The following is a 20541-nucleotide window of genomic DNA, read 5'->3' on the forward strand; positions in this document are numbered from 1 at the left end:
CAAGTGAATTTGAACAGAAGGTCGGCATTTCAAATTCGCACAACGGGGTGAGCTCCTGTTGCTTTGCGCCAGCTTTGGGCAGCCTAGTGGTTCAAAAACATACCAGTGCAAGTAGATAAATAGGTACCACTATGGTGGGAAGGTAAACGGCGTTTCCGTGCCCTCTGGCACTCGTCACAGTCCTCCGTGCGGCGGTAGCGATTTAGTCATGCTGGCCACATGACCCGGAAAGCTGTCTGTGGGTGAACGTCGGGTCCCTCAGTCTGAAAAGTGAGATGAGCACCGCAACCCCATAGTCGCCTTTGACTGGACTTAACCCATCCATGGGTCCTTTACCTTCCCTTTTAATGGTTTATAACAGACAATTAGCGAAACAGAACCTCTTCTATTCAGAACAAGAATACCCCTATGCAACCTGTGGCCCTGGACTGCAACTGACATCATCCCCAATCATTGGCCATGCAGGCTGTAGTGATGGGAACTGGAGCCCAATAATATTTGGAGTAGTACACAGGTTTCTCTCTCACCATGCACCATGCCCTGATTTGACCTTGTTCATTAGTGTGTTCATCATTCTTTGTTTTATAATTCACTTAAAATGCAAAGATTTTAAGACTGGTGTTGCTGGTCCCCGTTTCGTGTCAGTGTTCAAAGTCACAGGTGTTATATAGTCCTGACTATTTTGCCAATGCCTAACTTTATTTTGTAGTAACGGATTTCAAAACAACTTTTACTGGGGGGCGGGAATAAAATGTTTAAAAATGAAAGTTCTACTTAAAAAAAACCCTTTCCCAAAACATTTGGGCTGGATGTTTGTCTAATCCAACATGGAGTTCTCCTACTCTGTCAGAAGGGCCATCAAATAATTGGTCAAAGTATTAGAATACCCAGCAATAAACACTAAAAGGGCACAGCATTAAATAAATTACAAGATTGATCAACCACATTTCAAACAAAACGTTTTCCGAAGCAGTTTCCCGAAGTTATCTGTGTTTGCAGACAAAACTTTACACAGAACTGTGAATGTTTGGTTTTCAATATCTAACCAGTTATAAAATATACTTTACGTAGAGGTAACATTGGATTTCTCCGGTCAAAAATCAAAGAAAGAAAATGAGGCACAGTCCGTTTTAATGTGATTGTAAGTAAGAGAAAAATCTTTTCAGGATAAAAGCAACAACTAATAGCAGCATTACAGTGAAATAAGGCCCCTTTCATCCCCCCCCCCCCCCTTTGCACGTTAGTTTTGGGTGTATCCCTCAGTACTAATCCCATTTGGCACAAAGTAATTCTATCTTGCATAACAGCCACAGACATTCATGAACTGCAGTTACTACCAAGCAGGAAGAGATCAATGGATGAAAAACTACAGATATTTCGTGTTGAACTTGGTTCAGCAGCCTCTCACCTGGAGCATTAACCCTAGCTTAAGTCATTTTCTTGACAAGGACATGGCTTGCAACTCATAGCGTGTTTTTTCATGGCTGGAGAACTCTTAACGTATTTTAACTCATTGTGCAAATAGAGCAATAGATTAGGACCATGTGACCCTCCAGTTCACTCCAATTCCCATCAGCCCCACCTAGTATGGCCAATAGAGATGCAAATACCACGAGGCAGTGGGCTCAATCCAGACTAAGGGCCTCTCCACACTTACCATTTACAGAACAGTTGCTGGTCGATCCAACGTTTTTAAAAGTGAATACAGTTGTACCTTGGAAGTTGAACGGAATCCAAAATGTCCGGAAACCAAAGCGCGGGTTCTGATTGGCAGCAGGAAACTCCTGCAGCCAATCGGAAGCCGCAGAAGACCTGTCGGATGTTCAGGTTCCAAAGAAAGTTCACAAACCGGAACACTCACTTCCAGGTTTGTGGCATTCAGGAGCCAAAATGTCCAAGTACCAAGCCCAAGTACCGAGTACCAAGCCCAAGTACTGAGTTTGGGATCCAAGGTATGACTGTATGTAACTAATTGTCTGCATCTTTGGCCACAGTCATTATTAGAGAGTGGGTGTGGAGTTTTCCTTTCCACGCTAATAGAGGGTTCTGCCCAAACTGAGAAAAGTTCCATGGCTGTAGTCACTCTCCTAATGTAGCCTTAACATCCTTCCAGGCAATTATTGTTGGTGCTATGAGCCTGCACATGGGGATAGCACTTTTGCGATTTATTTATTTTTAAAATTATGCCTACTGTTCAAGAATACAGTGGTACCTCAGTTTAAGTACTTAAGTCGTTCCAGAGGTCCGTACTTAACCTGAAACTGTTCTTAACCTGAAGCACCACTTTAGCTAATGGGACCTCCTGCTGCCGCCGCGCCACCAGAGCCTGATTTCTGTTCTCATCCTGAAGCAAAGTTCTTAACCTGAAGCACTATTTCTGGGTTAGCAGAGTTTGTAACCTGAAGCGTATGTAACCTGAAGCGAATGTAACCTGAGGTACCACTGTACTGATCTTGTGGGGGTAGAGGAGATTAGAAAAGGAACTACATGTTTGCCTGAACTATGGTGACTCTGGTTATTGTGATGAAATTTTGTATTCGGCTCAAGACTGCTGCCAAAGGCTCAGTCCCATCATTTCTATCTGTCATGTATGTCCTTTGAACTGAGCTCACAAACTTAACATCTTCCACTGGTTTGAGGGAAGGGGCATAAAAAATTGTCTGTCAAATCTAGGGCTCCCACACATCCGGAATTTCGTGGACATAGCTGGGATTCGGCCATTGTAACCAACACCCAGGCGGAAAATCTCTGAATGAAAAAGCAGGGTTTCGAGTACAATATCTGGGAATATTAGCTGAAGGACGCTGACACTGTGTGGCAACATGCCCCAAAATCCCCCAAACCCCAGCAACTATTCCACTATAAATGGTAGGTGTGGGGAGGCCCGAGGTTACTTGCAGATGTCCCACTGAAAAGCGCTATAGAAAGTTAATCATGACTAACTTAGTGCCCTCTAAAATACATGGGACAATTAACTTATCCTGGAATCTAACCTAATGTGTTCTGATTTTGCCACTGTCCAGAGGTGCACGAAAACTCTGCTTACCTAAATGCATCTTATAATAATTGTACAGAAGGGTAAAGTTCAAGGAAGCTAAAAAGAGAGCAAGCTAAATACACTTTGTTGAAGACAAACAGGATTAGAGGCAAATCGAAACATGTTTTGAAGTGTTTTCCAGCAAAGCTTAGTAAGCATTTTAACTGAAGGTAGAATCGCTTTCCTGTGTTCAGAAACTAGCACTGAAAAACCAGGATTTGCAAGAAAAACAAGAACATGTAAATTCATGCTGTTTTACCATTTCGGGACTTCAGATCTCGGTGAATTACTTTGACTGGAGCCTCCATATGCAAATAGTGCATTCCTAAAAGGAAATGGTTTTTAAAAAGAAAGGAAGAAAATCTATGTTATAACATGATCACTTCTTATCAGCACTTGCAATGGCTTCTTCACAAGCCAAATGCAAATCTTGGAGCAATTCATGTATTTCAATTCTGTGGTGAGGAAGACACACATTCAAATAAAAAAAATACTCAGTGAAGGAAAGGGTATGTGCATTTTTCACGAACGGCTACATAGCACAAGTCTCCCCCCCTCCCCAAAGTAGCAAGTGAACAGGCCTTCAATTGTTTATGTATAGCCTTTATACCGTATTTTCCCGTGCATAACATGCCCCTGTGTATAAGACGCCCCCAATCGTATGCCTGCTCACTGCCAGCAAGTGGAAATTGCCCAACCAATTGCCGCTGACAATCTCCTAATCACGGTGATCGGGCCAATCGCCCGTACCCCCAATGCACTACCCATGTATAAGAGAAGCCCAAAATTTTAAACTATTTTTTAAAAGAAAAAACCCTTGTCTTATACATGGAAATGTACGGTATGCCACATTTCTGTCAAGGCATCCTAGGTAGTATACAATTTTAAAATCCTAAAACATATGAATGGTTAACTATATGTTGTAAGCCACCCAGAGTGGCTGGGGAAACCCAGCCGGATGGGTGGGATATAAATAATAAAATTACTATTCCTCTTCTTCTTCTTCTTCTTCTTCTTCTTCTTCTTCTTAGAAATAGAGTCATCCTAGGCCAGGCATGGCCAAACTTGGCACTCCAGCTGTTTTTAGACTACAATTCCCATCATCCCTGACCACTAGTCCTGTTAGCTAGGGATCATGGGAGTTGTAGTCCCAAAACAGCTGGAGGGCCAAGTTTGCCTGGCCTAGGCCAACTGTTGACACAATTTCCCAGTCCTGGGCTAGAGTCTTAAGCAGCCACTAAAGAAGGTGGGATGCAGTTGGTCCAACGGTTCTGTCAGGCCTTTGCTGGTTCTGTCAGAGTCTATATTACATTAGTAATATATTTGCATTTTATGATGCTCAATCAATCTTTAAAAAGCTTTTTTCTGCCCAGCTCAAATATTGATAATGACCCCTTTTCTCCCTACAGGGAAGTCATTCTCATGAAGCCTTTTGCCCTAAAAAGATGCCATATAAAGAAAATGGGAACATTACTTATGAACGGAAGCTGAGAACAGCAGAAATAAATAAATTCTGTAGGTATTTCCAGAGCCGTAACTAAGGGGAGGCTAGCTTGGTTTTTTGCCCCAGGTAAAGCCTCCACAGGGGCGCTATTGAGGCTCCCAGTCTCTGTGTGTTTATGCATGCAAATGCACATGGTGGGTGCCAAACCGGGTATTTGACCCGGGTGAAATAAACCATCTCCTTAAACTACATCCTGTGCCAAGCATCTGGTAAATCAAGATTCACTAGTAGGTCTTGGGAGCTTTCGTGGAAGATAACCAAGTTGATAGCACTGGAGAATGTGAACAATTTAGACTAAGGATTAAAGATAATGTTGCTCCTTTTTTTTCAAATTATTGCAATAAATTTCCCTTTGTTACCAATGAATCTCACTTACCTTTAGCTATATCAGTTGCCCAGGTCATTATGTGATCCATATCCATCTCTTCGCTTCTGTTGCTATTTATGTAGTCATACAGTGATCCAGCAGAAGCATATTCTGTGAAGAAATAGCACACATCTTTAAAAATGGCTTTGTCTAATGCTGGACAGGTGCACAGTGATGTGTGGCTTTCCTAATGAAAAGCATTTACATGAGGAGCACACTTTGAACGCATGCAAATGGGGAGTTGACTGTACTGGAGAGTGACACAGGGCCTTTAAGGGTGTGCTCTCTGAAAATTTTCAGCAATAATCCACCAATTCTAGCAGGAGGGCTTTATCAGACTCCGTTCAGCCTTCTGGTGCTGATAGAAAAGACAAATTTTGGATTCTGTGGTGTGTTCTGAAGTACATTTCCAGTCCATGCAGGACCTTTAAAGGTAAAGGTAAAGGGACCCCTGACCATTAGGTCCAGTCGTGGCCAACTCTGGGGTTGAGGCGCTCATCTCGCATACAGCTTCCGGATCATGTGGCCAGCATGACTAAGTCGCTTCTGGCGAACCAGAGAAGCACACAGAAACGCCGTTTACCTTTCCGCCAGAGCAGTACCTATTTATCTACTTGCACTTTGACGTGCTTTCGAACTGCTAGGTTGGGAGGAGCAGGGACTGAGCAATGGGAGCTCACCCTGTCGTGGGGATTCGAACCGCCGATCTTCTGATTGGCAAGTCCTAGGCTCTATGGTTTAACCCACAGCGCTACCCGTGTCCCTCACAGGACCTTTAGGTTCATAAAATTTCAAATAAACCAAGTGTCATCGCTGAAACGTCTTAAGATCTACCACTTCTTATTTCTCATAATTTTTTTTGCACGCAGCACTGTAAACTGTTCCCTGGGTTCGTGTTCTGATGAAATACTTTAAAAAATATACAAATCAGCAAAGACTCTCTAACACATAATGCTTCTTCGTTTCAGTTCATGCTGCTTTATAAGCTGTTCGTCCTGTTTTTGCAGTTCCATTGCTTTGCTCTTCCAAGCACATCCATGTGCCTTGTTTCGTATACATCACATGCTTCAAATTACATACCCTTCAACCAAGAACTTGCGTAAACTGTTCATACAACAGTTTGGCCAATTAAGAGAGATAAAGATGTGTAAACAACTCACATAAAAGTAAGGATATTTGCATTGCAGTCTTTGAGGAGGAGCGACACATGTCAAGCAAATTTGTATTTAATTCAAAATATAATCATTGAATCATAAAATTGTAGACCTCGAGGGTCATCTCATCCAACCCCCTTTGATGCAGGAATATGCAGCTATCCCACACAAAAATCAAACCTGCAACCACAGCATTATTAGCACCATGCTAACCAATGGAACTATCCATCTAGTTTATTTGATGTAAAAAAGGAATGACTTTGATTTATTGAAAACAGTTAGCATGCCCTCCATGAATATGCCTAACACTCTTTTAAAAAGTCCTCCAAGTTGGTAGCCATCATTGCATCTTGTGAGAGATCACGCCATAGTTTAACTATGCATGAAGAACTAATTTTGCTCTGCTGCTCTGAATCTTCCAACACTCAGCTCCATTGTGTGGTCCTCGTTTTACGAGGGTGAGAGAAACACATGCACTCTCTATGCAGTTTCCCATACCACGCATAATTGTATACATCGCTATTAAGTTCTCCCTCACCCTACTTATTCACCTTTTTTTTTCTATCCTAAAAAGCCCCAATGTTCTAAGAGAACAAGGGAGAAGTTCACGGGTTTTTTTTCTGGGAAAATAGCACTGGTTACAACCTTTCTTTATTGGTGGCGGGGCATTCTTTCTGAGGTGTGCGCTCAGTATTTCAAAGGCATTATCATATTGACAGTCTTATTTCCAATCTCTTTCCTAACAATCCTTTTTAAGTGGGAGATACAGCAATCAGCAGTCCAAGTGCAGGAACAGTTGTTGGATCTCAGTCTGTGCAATGTGTGTTTTCAGAGACTGAAAGGATGGCAAAGGGCACTAAACCCTAGGCCTCAATCTGAAGACTGGCCTGTAAACTCCTGGGAGTATTCCGTAGCCATTGCAGCACAGATGCCAGGGCAGGGCGCAAAGTATAAAATATAACTGCAGAAAGAACTATTTTTAGACAGAAGCACACTGGTGTTGTGAGCAGTGTTAAACAGAGAAAGGAGTTAAAACTTTCTGGCCATTAAAGCTACACAAAAGTAGTAATACACTGGTCACTGCAAATACAGATACAGTGGTACCTCGGGTTACAGACGCTTCAGGTTACAGACTCCGCTAACCCAGAAATAGTACCTCAGGTTAAGAACTTTGCTTCAGGATGAGATCAGAAATTGTCCTGTGACAGTGCGGACGCAGCAGGAGGCTCCATTAGCTAAAGTGGTACCTCAGGTTAAGAACAGTTTCAGGTTAAGAATGGACCTCCAGAACGAATTAAGTTCTTAACCCAAGATACCACTGTACCTAGCATTTCAGAAACAAGAAGAGCTTCTTATATGTAAAACACATACACCCAGGGCCTGATTTAGGTTTGATGAGGCCCTAAGCTACTGAAGGTAATGGGGCCCTTTATATGTTCAGCTGTCCTTTGTCAACAACAAATTGTCGCTGTTTTTTTTTGTGTTGAATATATGCTATATGGGAATTTATGGACCTAATAGGTATCTAAAGCCATTTGCACATAACAAAAATATGTATTTTATCAAAGTAATTGCTGAACAGAAATGCAGTTAAGAAGTACATTAATAGTGAAATACAATTAAGAAGAAGTATATTTTTGGGGAGCCCTCAAGAGAGTGGGGCCCTCAGCTATAGCTTGTTTAGCTTATACGTAAATCCGGCACTGCATAAACCACAAAAGGAAGGCTTGTAACTTACCCGTAACTATGCCATAGTTGGGGGGTTCGAGAACAGCTCCATAAAACTGAATGATGTTCTTGTGGCTGAGCACGCTGAGGATTTCTGCCTGTTCAAAATACAGAAAATGTTAAGGTGTCAATGCAAAACTGCGTACGGTTCCAGAACGCACCTATAGTAAACGTTTAAATCAAACTATCTCTGAATCCATCTCTTTCACAAACAAGATTTGAATATGCAAAGAATGCACGCCGGGTTAAACGGTGGACACTCAGTAACACTTTTGAGAATCAACCACCTTCACATCCTTGAGTAAGGCTTTGTAAGTATCATCAACCAACAGTTTCATAATTTGGAAGTATGAAAGCCATTATATTGCAAGTTCTATCTTCAGGTTGGTTGAGCTGTCACTCTAGAGGCCTTTTCCTGTCTCGATAAATACAGAGATGCAACACCCTTCATTGGCTACACAATAAGAGACAAGGGGGCTTATTTCTTACCAAAATACTGTAGAGACAAAAGTCAACAGTAAACGGGTGGCACATCCCATTTCACTGCCGCCCTCTCACTGCCTCCCCTCTGGTAGAACCACACCTCTCTTACCGGTGAGATCTTGCCAGAAACCAGTGCCAATGCCAGTGGTGGTGAGGCGGGCACTGCCTCTTGGGCTTCTGCGACTCGAGGCAGGCAACTCACCTTGCCTCATCGGTGGGCTGGGACCGGAGGTCAATGCACTTGTAGACTGATTTTACCTTTTACAGATTAATTTTCTGTAAAAGGCTGTACACATGCCACCAGCATCCACCAAAAATCAGGAACATTAAGTTTCACCCAGAAAAGATGAAGAAATGCTCTACAAGGTGAATGGCAAGAACCAGGAAAATTGCCACAACATACATAAATTTACATTTTCCTTCTGGCTGAATGTATTTGTGAAGGCTCCATTTTGAAAATAAACTCCATTAGGCTACCAGATCAACCAACCAACATCGTGTTTAATATATCAGCTAAATTTCACAGCGTGAAGCACTCTCTCATGCCACAAAATTACAGGGTTAGACGTGTTTAACTATGCTAGCACTCTGATTAGCAGAACATCACTAAGTGCTTACTAATATTTATCACTGTTTCACGTGAGAGTTGATTAGTTATATGGTTCGGAAATATTTGCCACGTTCATGTGAAGAACGCTAAAATGATTTAGAAAGGATTGAAGGCAGGTAAGGAAAGAAATGGAACCCAAACGTTCTCCAGAATTTTAAGGATCAGTAACAATTTAAACCTGGGAAAGTTTTATCTGTTAACTGTCCCTCACAATGTTTTATGGAAGCTAATTCTTCTCTACCATCTGCTGCTCAATCCTGATGGTGTCGGGTGTTACAGCAGGATAATGCCAGCATATAAACACCCTTGTGAAGTTGTCACAATGCTATACCTTCCTAGTTGCATAACCAAAAGCAAAAGCAAAAACAAACAACAACAGAACAGGAGAAACAAGAGATTGGCATACCGTCTCCAGCCACTTCTGCAAAAGCTCTGGCCGCATTGCGCCCCAATGACAACCCCACAGTACCCATGGCAGTAGCACACCAATCAACACATGACGATGGCAGGGCCACCATGATTATACACCACAGAACCCAGTCCACCTCTCTTTCAACACAATGCACTAATTCAGACCCAGAAGGAGGTCACAGAACCACACATATTAGACAGAAACCTCCATGATTAGGAGAAGAGAAACGAACACCTGCCACCACAAATTCCAAGACTCTTCTCAAACCCTGTGGAATCCCAAACATAGCTGGCCCTTTCAATACCAAACTGTTTCTAGCCACTTATCTTAAGTACTGATATAGAGTAAAAATAAGAGATTGACCATGAACCCCACGTAGCTGTAAGAGATCTGATCTTCATCAGAGATTTAACACTCAAACAACCGAGATTGCAAGGCTTCCTGTCTACCGCAATGTAATATGTGAGCAAACCCTTAGCCCACAAACCCCAATGTGGAGAGGCTTTAGCTGAGCAGAAGGACATACCTTTCATCACATGCAGAATGCCCAGGGTTCAATCTCAGCATCTCCAGGTAAGGCTGGGAAAGACTCATGACCGAGGCCTTGGAGACCTGGTGAGTCGTTATAGAAGAGGGCTTCCCAAATTTGTGTTGCCAGCGGTTTTGGACTACAACTCCCATCATCTCTAGCAAGCAGGACCAGTGGACAGGGATGATGGGAACTGCAGTCTAAAAACAACAGCAAAACCAAGTTTGGGAAACCCTGCCTGGATAGATAATATACTGAGCTTGATGGACCAATCATAAAAGGCAGCTTCCTTTCTTCTTAAGTCTTATTCCAACCACATAGGGATGATGAAGCTATGCCTGTCTTGCTCAAAAGTAAGTGGTTTGGGGGACTATAAACTTTCACCCTAATCCCACAGATGTTCAGACCTTGTTGTTGTTTAGTCGTTAGTCGTGTCCGACTCTTCGTGACCCCCTGGACCAGAGCACGCCAGGCACTCCTGTCTTCCACTGCCTCCCACAGTTTGGTCAAACTCATGCTAGTAGCTTCAAGAACACTGTCCAACCATCTCGTCCTCTGTCATCCCCTTCTCCCTGTGCCCTCCATCTTTCCCAACATCAGGGTCTTTTCCAGGGAGTCTTCTCTTCTCATGAGGTGGCCAAAGTATTGGAGCCTCAGCTTCACGATCTGTCCTTCCAGTGAGCACTCAGGGCTAATTTCCTTCAGAATGGATAGGTTTGATCTTCTTGCAGTCCATGGGACTCTCAAGAGTCTCTTCCGGCACCATAATTCAAAGCATCAATTCTTCGGCGATCAGCCTTCTTTATGGTCCAGCTCTCACTGCCATACATCACTACTGGGAAAACCATAGCTTTAACCATACGAACCTTTGTTGGCAAGGTGATGTCTCTGTTCACACCTACGACAGCACAAACCACAGTATGTGCCATCAATCTCATCTTATGAAAGGCATTAGTGAAAGGGTTGTCTTAGCATTATTATCTTAACCAACAGCTATCATGATTCTTAGGATATATGAGATACGTCAGCTGCACTGATGCAGCTAATTCTGTTGCAGTTAAAAGGCTCACCCACCACTGTTCACAAGCCCCAGGCCGCTCTCTGTGCAAGCATATGCTACTTTGCAATGTTAGCTGCCGCCAGCACACATCTGGTTGTTTTGCCACAAGTTACCAGCACTGTGGTAAACTGGGACATTGTGCCAAAGCTGCAGTGCTTGTACCTCACTCCACACAGTGGTTATTTGCCATGGGGAAAGCTCAACTCCTTAGTCCACCAGAAGTTTTCTCTCCTCTTCATAAATGGTCTTTACTATTCAATTGCCTCAAACCTTGGGGAACAAGTTTTTCCAATTGCTGTCCAATTAAAAATATTATTCGTACAGCCACTATATAGACATATCTTCTTCTCATACTAGGCAAAGCAGAGGGCAAACTGCACGATGCACAGTTTGTGGCTATTTTATACCCACAAAATCTGGTCTGCCATCTGTTTCATTGAGGCCACTGCTCTTTCTCTCCAACTGCAAAATGAAACTGCCATATAAAAACCCAGACAGCATGTTTACTTAGATAGGCTCATTTCTTCTCGGAATCTTTTTTCTTTCTTTCTTTTCAGGAAATAAAACATCTAAACAAAAGCCAGTTGGTTACGTTTGCTGAAAAGTGAGCTAGGAACCAGAAGTTCCAAAATACATAAATAAAATTAATGGAATATTTCCCCTATAATCCATTCTGAGCCACAGTGGACCCTGCTTGGAACTCGTAACTGCCCATGTATTCCAGATGCCACTGCCAGAGTTTAAAGAACACGGGGGGGAAACAGCACACAGGAGACAGAGTTTGAAGAAAGAAACACAAGAACGCTCTTGTAGTGCCGTGGGTCCCTGTCCAAATCAGCTCCCCCACAGGGCAGTAGTTCCCTAAATTTTGGGGACACTGCCCCCTTGATTCCTTAAATTCATCCCCAGTGCTGCCTACCCTACCCTATAAAAAGCATTATGCAAATAGCGATTTTCATGGCCCACTAAGAAACCCAGCTTTTACTTATACCACAAAAAAACTTTTGTAAAAGATCCAGAATGGATTCTCAATATTTTCAGTTGTGTGACATGTGTACAAATATCATCCTGCATTTTCTGTGGGAGTTGTTGAGTTTTTGACTTTTGGACCACCAGATTATGTTTTGAGCTATTTTTAAGGAAATTCGCCAAAATCTACACTTTCGACATGGGTTGCCATACGTCCAGATTTTCCTAGACATGTCAGCGATTTCCACCTGGACACTGTTTACAATGGCTGAATCCCGGTGAGGTCTGGAAAATTCTGAATGTATGGCAACCCTAAACACCAGAGAATAGAGCTACTTGGCATGGGCAGAATTGTGGACAATTCCACTCATGTGTTGCTTTTTCTGCTAATTGTAATGGCTGATGGATTTTCTACACTGCACACAAAGCAGTTGGGGGAGACCAGGATTTCTATCCAAAAATGTCCTTAGGGCAAATGCACGAGCCCTGTGCAGAGTTTCATACCTGAAAAGTAGCATGTTATATTATATCAAATTATGTTCCACTAAAATGTCCGACCGGTCTTTGATAAGGCAAGTGCTGACTAATTTTCTCAGCACTGGGGCCAAAGTGTGTAGTGTGGGAAGTTAGGCACCTTGGACAGAATAATCCATTATCTAACAGAATCTCTTTCTCCACTTCATGAACAGCAACATCTCTTGAGAAATCGAGAATGCTCTCCTACAGCAATCATCAATGGACTGCCTTCTAGATGCTGTCATCAGTGTCAATGAGATCCCCTACGCCTCACCCTAAGCGCATCATAGTCTCAGTTAAGTTCTGATTTTTAATGCAACCCAAGTGAATATAGTTGTATTTCGCTTCCATAAGCCACGGGAACCCTTCTTGCAATGCGTTCCAATAAATAATACATTTCTGGATACATAAGCATGACTATCTTGGACACATCACTTTTAAGGCACCACTAATAAGCATCAGGGACGCGGGTGGTGCTGTGGGTTAAACCACAGAGCCTAGGACTTGCCGATCAGAAGGTCGGCGGTTCAAATCCCCGTGATGGGGTGAGCTCCCATTGTTTGGTCCCTGCTCCTGCCAACCTAGCAGTTCGAAAGCACGTCAAAGTGCAAGTAGATAAATAGGTACCGCTCCAGTGGGAAGGTAAACACCATTTCCGTGCGCTGCTCTGGTTCGCCAGAAGTGGCTTAGTCATGCTGGCCGCATGACCCGGAAGCTGTATGCCATCTCCCTCGGCCAATAAAGCGAGATGAGTGCTGCAACCCCAGAGTCGGCCACGACTGGACCTAATGGTCAGGGGTCCTTTAATAAGCATCTTGAGACTTTATTTAGCCTCTGTGGATGTTCAATTAGATTGCAAAAGGAAAAACAAAACAAAAAAATCAAAGACACCCATTTTAACACAAAGCTGCACAATACCTTAATTTATAGCTTAGTATTGAGTCACTGTGGCTTTGCCATAGTTGTGCTATTGCCTAACTTGAAATCTAGCGCTTGGGCAACTTGTGAACAAAGTGAGAAAGAAAGAATGAAAGGCAGACAAAGTACCTTCCTTTCTTCGGCAAAACCTTTAAAAACTTCTCCCTCCTGAGATTGAGAGAAATTCTACGGACTTTGTGCATCCTGAGGTAAAGTTCTTAACCCGAGATACTACTTCCGGGTTAGCGGAGTCTGCAACCCAAAGTGTTTGTAACCTGAGGTGTTTGTAACCCGAGGTTCCACTGTATATTAATAAGTAGATTGGTTTGCTGAAAAGAATCCATTTTGCTTCAGAGATTTGACTGAATTCAAACTTTACCACAGTCAGAATCACACTGAAGTTTCCATTTTTCAGATCTCACTTCTTCAGAAAAGAACATTTTCTTGAGAACATAGTCCCCCCCCCACTTTTTTTTACATTAAAATTAAGATTTCATCCTTATTTCTTCTTTTAAGCACAGTGGAAAGGAGTGGTTTTTCTCCTCTATATTCCAACCAAGCCGAAGGACAGAATCTTCACTCAAAGCTCACAATCAAAGAGACCTCTCCATCGCTTCTCAATTTATCTATTGCCACAATTCTCCTTTAAAAGGGGTATCTGGCAATAGAACCTGAACACAGGGATTTTAAAAAAGCACCGGGCAGAAATATACCTGTCAAAATCCAATTGTGGTCCAAATCCAACCAGCTGTTAAGCGGAGCAATAAGAACGTGCGCACACTTCTGCCTAATAAAATTTGAATCAAACACTTTGCATCTGATTCTCCATGTGAGCTTTTATGCAAACTTCTAAAGTGCAAGGAATCCTGGGGTGGAAAAGCTATTCTGAGAGCTTTCACATAGTTCATATAATTAGGGAAACCACTTCCTTTGATTGTAAGTGTTCAAAACAGCTGAATTTCTGCTATCAAAGGAACTCTATGATTTGGGTCATCTCTTTCACTTCCTCTTTCATGTTTCTCAGGATGAGAGGTGAGAGGCTGTGGAGCACATTATTGGGGGGAAAATTCACTTTTTGTTTTAAGGATTGAACTTGGACTATTCAAAAGGTTGTCATTTGGGAGCGATCTTTCTTCCCCTCCTTCTGTTTCCTTCTTTTTCTGTTGAGGTCCTTCAGTAGTGTTAGTGAACGCAGTCCAAAATGCCAATTTAAGACTCAGAGAAAACCGGTTTATATGGTTCATAAAGAAAGCAATTTTTTATATCTTTTTTTATTTTGCTTTGTACGGTTTGGGATGAATGTGTAATTGGAAGGGGCAGAAACTGGCAAGGTCTTAGTCTCTCCATCTTCATTTCCTCTGGCAGTTCTAAACACTGGCTGAGCCAGAAGAAGACGAATAAAAAATATATATGAAAAGCGTAAAGAAAACCTTCCCTTTCAGAACAGCTATCCGTAAGTATGCCTCTTTAAAAAAACACACATACAAATCAAAAAGAAACCAGCTATCCTGTTTAAAGTGGGGGGAGGGTTACTAGTGCTTCAAAATCAATTATCAAAGCTGTGATAGTGTTAAGTGTCCAAAAGGCTTTCTCCTGCCAAACCACCATTCTTTGTGTGCAGAACAAATGCTCTTCCCACTCTCTCTCTTGCAATAAAAATAATTTTAAAAATGATTGCATGGAATATCCACGTGATTCGTAAAATCACTTTTGTATGTTTTAAAGTAGATTTTACAGTCCTCAGGTATGGAGGCTGACCTTAAGTTTGTTGGGGAGAGTATTGTTTACTAATGTGTATAAATTACTATTGTTGATTGTTTTGAATATTTTTAGCACGTACTTTCTGCTGTGTATATTTTAATTTTGTGTTGTCAACCATACTGAGACCTTCAAGCATAGAGTGGTATACAAATTTAATTTAATAATAATAATAATAATAAAAATAATAATTTTTCTTGATTTTACTGTTTTATCTTTTGTAAACCACTTATGATTTTTTTTTTAAGCAAACAGGCAGTGTATACATTTTATTAAATAAATTAATTAAGCTATTTAAGCTACTTAGAATCTGTCGACTAAGGCCACAATCCAAGGCAAACTTAAGCATGCTTAAACTGATTGACTTCAGTGGACTTCAGTGCAAGCCACTCCTTATTGTGCCAGGGCCTTAAGGTACAGATAAGGAATTATTTCTGAGAATTATTTATTTCCTTGGTGCGCGACTTGCTTAGCCTTGGAAATAACCAGGTGCTTTCATTATCATACGTTCAGAATTATTTCTACAATTTTAAAGATATGAAGCTTCACTTTTTTAAAAATGGAAGCAGGAATTCTTAGGAATCAACCAGAAAAGGGTTTCCCAAACTTGGGTCTCCAGCCATTTGTGGACTACAACTCCCACCATCCCTAGCTAGCAGGAACAGTGGTGGGGATGATGGGATTTGTAGTCCAAAAGCAGCTGGAGACCCAAGTTTGGGAAATACTGAACTAGAGCCAGTAGATGAGATTGAAGAGTCAGGCAGGAAGGTTACAGTTTACATTATATGATATGATCTCTTTTGTAAGACCATCTTCTGTGCATCATATTTCTAGTTTCCCAGTCACCTGGCCAATACATAGCACTGGTACCTGAAATCAAACACAGTACTGGATTGGTGTCATCTAAACAGGAAAGACCTAGGAGTTCGGATGGTCTCAAAATACTGGTCCTATTCAACTGCTACTTGTGCCATCGGATAAAACTGGTCCAGGCCTTTAGTTCATGCGCTCCACTCGCTATCCCTCTCCTCACACAAAAAGAAAATAATAACTATACTAGGAGACCTTACTTTTATTTGTATGTGATATAGAGGCAGGTTCTCTTAGCTGCCATTAATTTCTTTTGGGGGGAGAAATGCAGAACAAGGGTACGTTTGTGTGCAGTAAATTCAAGGTCTCTTTCCGATATCATCCTAAGTAGAATTGCAACAGCCCTTAAGTAACGCAACCGAACAGTTGCATTGGAGGGAAAAGTGAAATATACCTTCTCTTGATAAACATGAATGCTTCTGCAAGGGGCACTCCAAAAGCCCCATAAACCTTGCGGGATAAGGGAAATGCCAAGAATCACAAAAAAACATATCTGGTTGGCTACCTTTTGCCCTTAAAACAATTGCTGTACCTGACCAGTTTTGTGGCAAGAACAGTAGTGCTCCTTGCAAACATTGACTTGACCTTAAATAGTCAACACTGGGTCACTGGGTCTTGAGTATTTTTATGGTTTAGTCGAAATTCTTGATCACCACACTCCCCCCCCCCACGCCCTCCCCACAAACTGCCAAACAGCTTCCAAGGCCTATTAGGCGTCTACTCTTTCCCGTCCAGAAATGAGTACCCTAATTTGACATCTTAAGCCACTCGCTGCTTTTTAACTTGTTCATTAATTATCTCAAGTAAGGAGCAAGCGGCAAGGAGGTGACTCGATTGATGATACCTAATTATTTAAGGTGGTAAAAACAAAAAGGGATAGCAAAGAGTTCCAAAGGGCTTTCTCCAAACTGGGGGAATCTAAACACATGTGAGGTGGTGGTTACAAAATCTCAACTTTACATAAATGCTGAGTGGGTCTAAGCTGACCATAGGTTTGTGGAGGATAGCTCAATGAAAATGTATATGAAGTGTGCAGCTGCTGGGGGGGGGGGGATAACTCCATGTTGAGATTGTTGGGAAAGCGAAAAAAACTAAAAGCTACCAATATCATAAGCTGCAGCCACACTTAGAATACTGTATACACTGCAGAAAAAGGGTAGTGTAGAGGTGGAAAAGGAAAACCAAAATGACCAAGGGGCTGGAGCAACTCCTCTATCAAGAAAAGTTACAGCATTGGGGCTTTTTTTGTTTGTTTGTTTAGAAAAAAATATAAGGGGGTATCTTACTGCAGATAACCAGCTTTATCAGTTCTCCTGGCGAATGTAACTTCCCATGCCAGCCTTGGTTTGGTTTGGTTCGGTTTAGTTTCTATGTGCTTGTCTCATGAAGATCTATTTTGTTACATGGGATTATATGGATAGAATTCGATCAAAATGCTTTAAAAAAATAAAAATAAAAAGGTAAGGCTGAACTATAGTTGTTGTTGTCTAGTCGTTTAGTTGTGTCCGACTCTTTGTGACCCCATGGACCAGAGCACGCCAGGCACTCCTGTCCTCCACTGCCTCCCACAGTTTGGTCAAAGTCATGTTAGTAGCTTCAAGAACACTGTGCAACCATCTCGTCCTCTGCCATCCCCTTCTCCTTGTGCCTTCCATCTTTCCCAACATCAGGGTCTTTTCCAGGGAGTCTTCTCTTCTCATGAGGTGGCCAAAGTATTGGAGCCTCAGCTTAAGGATCTGTCCTACCAGTGAGCACTCAGGGCTGATTTCCTTCAGAATGGATAGGTTTGATCTTCTTGCAGTCCATGGGACTCTCAAGAGTCTCCTCCAGTACCATAATTCAAAAGCATCAATTCTTCAGCGATCAGCCTTCTTTATGGTCCAGCTCTCACTTCCCTACATCACTACTGGGAAAACCATAGCTTTAACTATACGAACTATAGTAGAGGAGTATAAAAGCAGGCATAGTATAGAGAAAGAGTGGGGAAGCATTTCTTCCTCTCATAGTAATATAACTAGGGGTCATCCACTGCAGTCGGTGGAAAAATCACAACACACGAAGGTATTGCTTCACACACCACAAAGTTGGTTCCGCTTTTCAGTTTCCATTGTGTTCTCTAACCGGCCAGCATTAAAGAAGCATGTTTGTCTGCATGTGGTAAAAGTTTGAATGTTTGATAACTGGGAAGAAGGCATCTAAACATGTTTGCTCCACCCAGCACACCAAGGCTGTGAGAGACATCTGAAGCAGCCGTCCATTGAGGACATCCTTGCCTACAGGATGTGGGACTAACATCTAGCTGCTTCGGCAGCCAGGAGATTCAGTTGTGGAATGGCATTTGTTGGAAGGGGAGAAGGGAATTTATAGACAACTGTAGTGACTATTATATCCAGTGCTATTTGCCTAGAAAAAGAGGTGCTGGAACTCACCACGAACACCTCCCTTGTTCCATTAGAATAGCAATGGCGCCCACCTGAGAGGTACCGGAACAAGACGTTCCGGCGAGTTCTGGCTGGGGGGGGGGGGGAAGCCCTGATTGTATCACTGTTTTATTTTGTATCAAGAACTTTGATTAGTAGGCAAGGTATAAATACAGGCCATGACCATTTTGCACGGGGGTTCAGTTCACAGCCCCCATGTGCCCCATCCCTGTTCCCCCCACCCACCCATTTTTCTCTCTTCCAGGTTCAAAAGGAGCCACGTGTCAGCGATCGCACATCATTTGGATGTGCCTGAAATGGCCACTGGCTGTACTCTTAAATAAAAATGAATAAACTGTGGGAAATGCTATCACAGGATGGCTCCTAACTTGGGGGGGGGGGGGGCTTTAAAGGGGGAGATTGGACAAATTTACTGAGGATAAAGCTATCAGTACCAGTCAGATGGCTGTACAGTGGTACCTCAGGTAACAAACACTTCGGGTTACAGACTCCGATAACCCAGAAATAGTACCTTGGGTTAAGAACTTTACCTCAGGATGAGAACATAGGAAGCCCCCATTAGCTAAAGTCGTACCTCAGGTTAAGAACAAACCTCCAGAACAAAATAAGTTTGTAACCAGAGGTACCGCTGTATATTATCTCCAGAAACAGAGGCAACAATGGCCCTGAATGCCAGTCACTGAAGAATACAAATCAGAGACTCATAAACCTGTTTGTGGGCTTCTCAAGAGTGGGCCACTGTATGAATCTGATCTAGCAGGGATCTCTGGTTTGATCCAGCAGGGATTTTCTTATTCTTATTCTTATATTATGGGACAACAGTTCCTGTGATCAGCCTGTCCGTGCGTTTATGTAAGCGAACCAAGTGGGAGCCTTTTCTGTTTCTGTGCAGTGCCCAGCTAAGATAAACAGGTGCTCAATGTTTCCTTATAACTGTTTATACTTGCCCTCTTAAAAAGGAAACTTTCTTCATGCACATCTTAAATGGCAGGGCGAGTAAGCAGAGAGGAACTTTATGATAGTCTGCAGCTGCACTGCACTAGGATTCGAATTATATTTATATATTTTCTGTCCATATTGCTCGATGCACAAATGTTTTGGTTTTGGGTCCCCCCCCCCCCAGTAAAAAAGCCACCTTCCAAATGAAAGGGAGGGAAGGTAATTGGAACATAAGACTGCATTGCGAAGTGTAGCAACTGTCAAGCATCTAGGACAGGGGTCAGCAAACTTTTTCAGCAGGGGGCCAGTCCACTGTACCTCAGACCTTGTGGGGGGCCGGACTATATTTTGGGGGGGGGGGGGAATGAACAAATTCCTATGCCCCACAAATAACCCAGATATGTATTTTAAGTAAAAGCACACATTCTACTCATGTAAAAACACCAGGCAGGCCCCACAAATTGTCTTCTCTTTAACAATGCTAAACTTTTCTATATACAGAAAGGTTGGGTTTTTGTTTTTGTTTTGCTTTTTTAAAGGTGGAGCATAATCCAAAAACATGATTCTTCATCTGCATTCTAAAGGAAAAGACTAAGCTAATGGTTGTTCCTTGTATTTAAGTGTGCAAGTTAAGAAGCCGGAAACAAAATCCACTGACCAATGCTGCTAAGCTTCACTTCTATCTCTCCTTATCACCACCCACTTCACACCATGAAGGAATGTTGTGTCCTGAGAATGCAGCCTATTTAGGTCAAGGAAAATGTTCTAAATGTAAAGCAAAACTGGAACGAAAATGTATATACTGCTGACTTGACAGGGCAGTGACAATCCCATTATTTTCAATGGAAGGTACTCCCAGGTGAGAGCAACACAGGATTTGCAGCCGTATTTGGCCAAAGAACGCAACCACAGGAGGAAAGAACATGTACAACACGCTATTAAAACAACTTGTCACATCACTTCTTCCTTTATGCCACAAGCCATTCCAAAGGATGGCACATCATGGTAAAGAGCTCCTTATAAACAGAGCCTGCTCCAAATTTTGGAAAGCTTGCCTGTTTGCTATGTCCTCGTGGCAACACGCAAATGGGTCTTTTCTGTGGTGGCTCCCTGTTTGTGGAGGCTTCGTTACCTATCTTTAGGTGCCAGGCAAAAACCTTCTTCTTCTCCATGGCCTTTGGCTAGTTAAACTATCTTTGGCTGTTTCTGTTTCTTACTATATTTTGTTTCTTACTATCTTACTTTT

General features: G+C 42.3%; 1 protein-coding gene across 4 annotated transcripts in view; it reads right to left on the reverse strand.

Annotated features, from left to right (window-relative positions):
* The window catches only part of MAP3K20 (mitogen-activated protein kinase kinase kinase 20), a 108308-nt gene that overhangs the window by 69116 nt on the left and 18651 nt on the right, over positions 1-20541 (reverse strand). For all 4 annotated transcript variants that reach the window (XM_077916970.1, XM_028749518.2, XM_077916968.1 and 1 more), the window contains exons 3-5: positions 7801-7888; positions 4918-5019; positions 3297-3362 (exon numbers count right to left, since the gene is read on the reverse strand). In XM_077916970.1, the coding sequence (XP_077773096.1) occupies positions 3297-3362; positions 4918-5019; positions 7801-7888 (256 nt within the window). The remainder of the gene's footprint in view (positions 1-3296; positions 3363-4917; positions 5020-7800; positions 7889-20541) is intronic.

This window comes from Podarcis muralis, chromosome 1, assembly GCF_964188315.1.
Source record: "Podarcis muralis chromosome 1, rPodMur119.hap1.1, whole genome shotgun sequence".
Taxonomy (NCBI): domain Eukaryota; kingdom Metazoa; phylum Chordata; class Lepidosauria; order Squamata; family Lacertidae; genus Podarcis; species Podarcis muralis.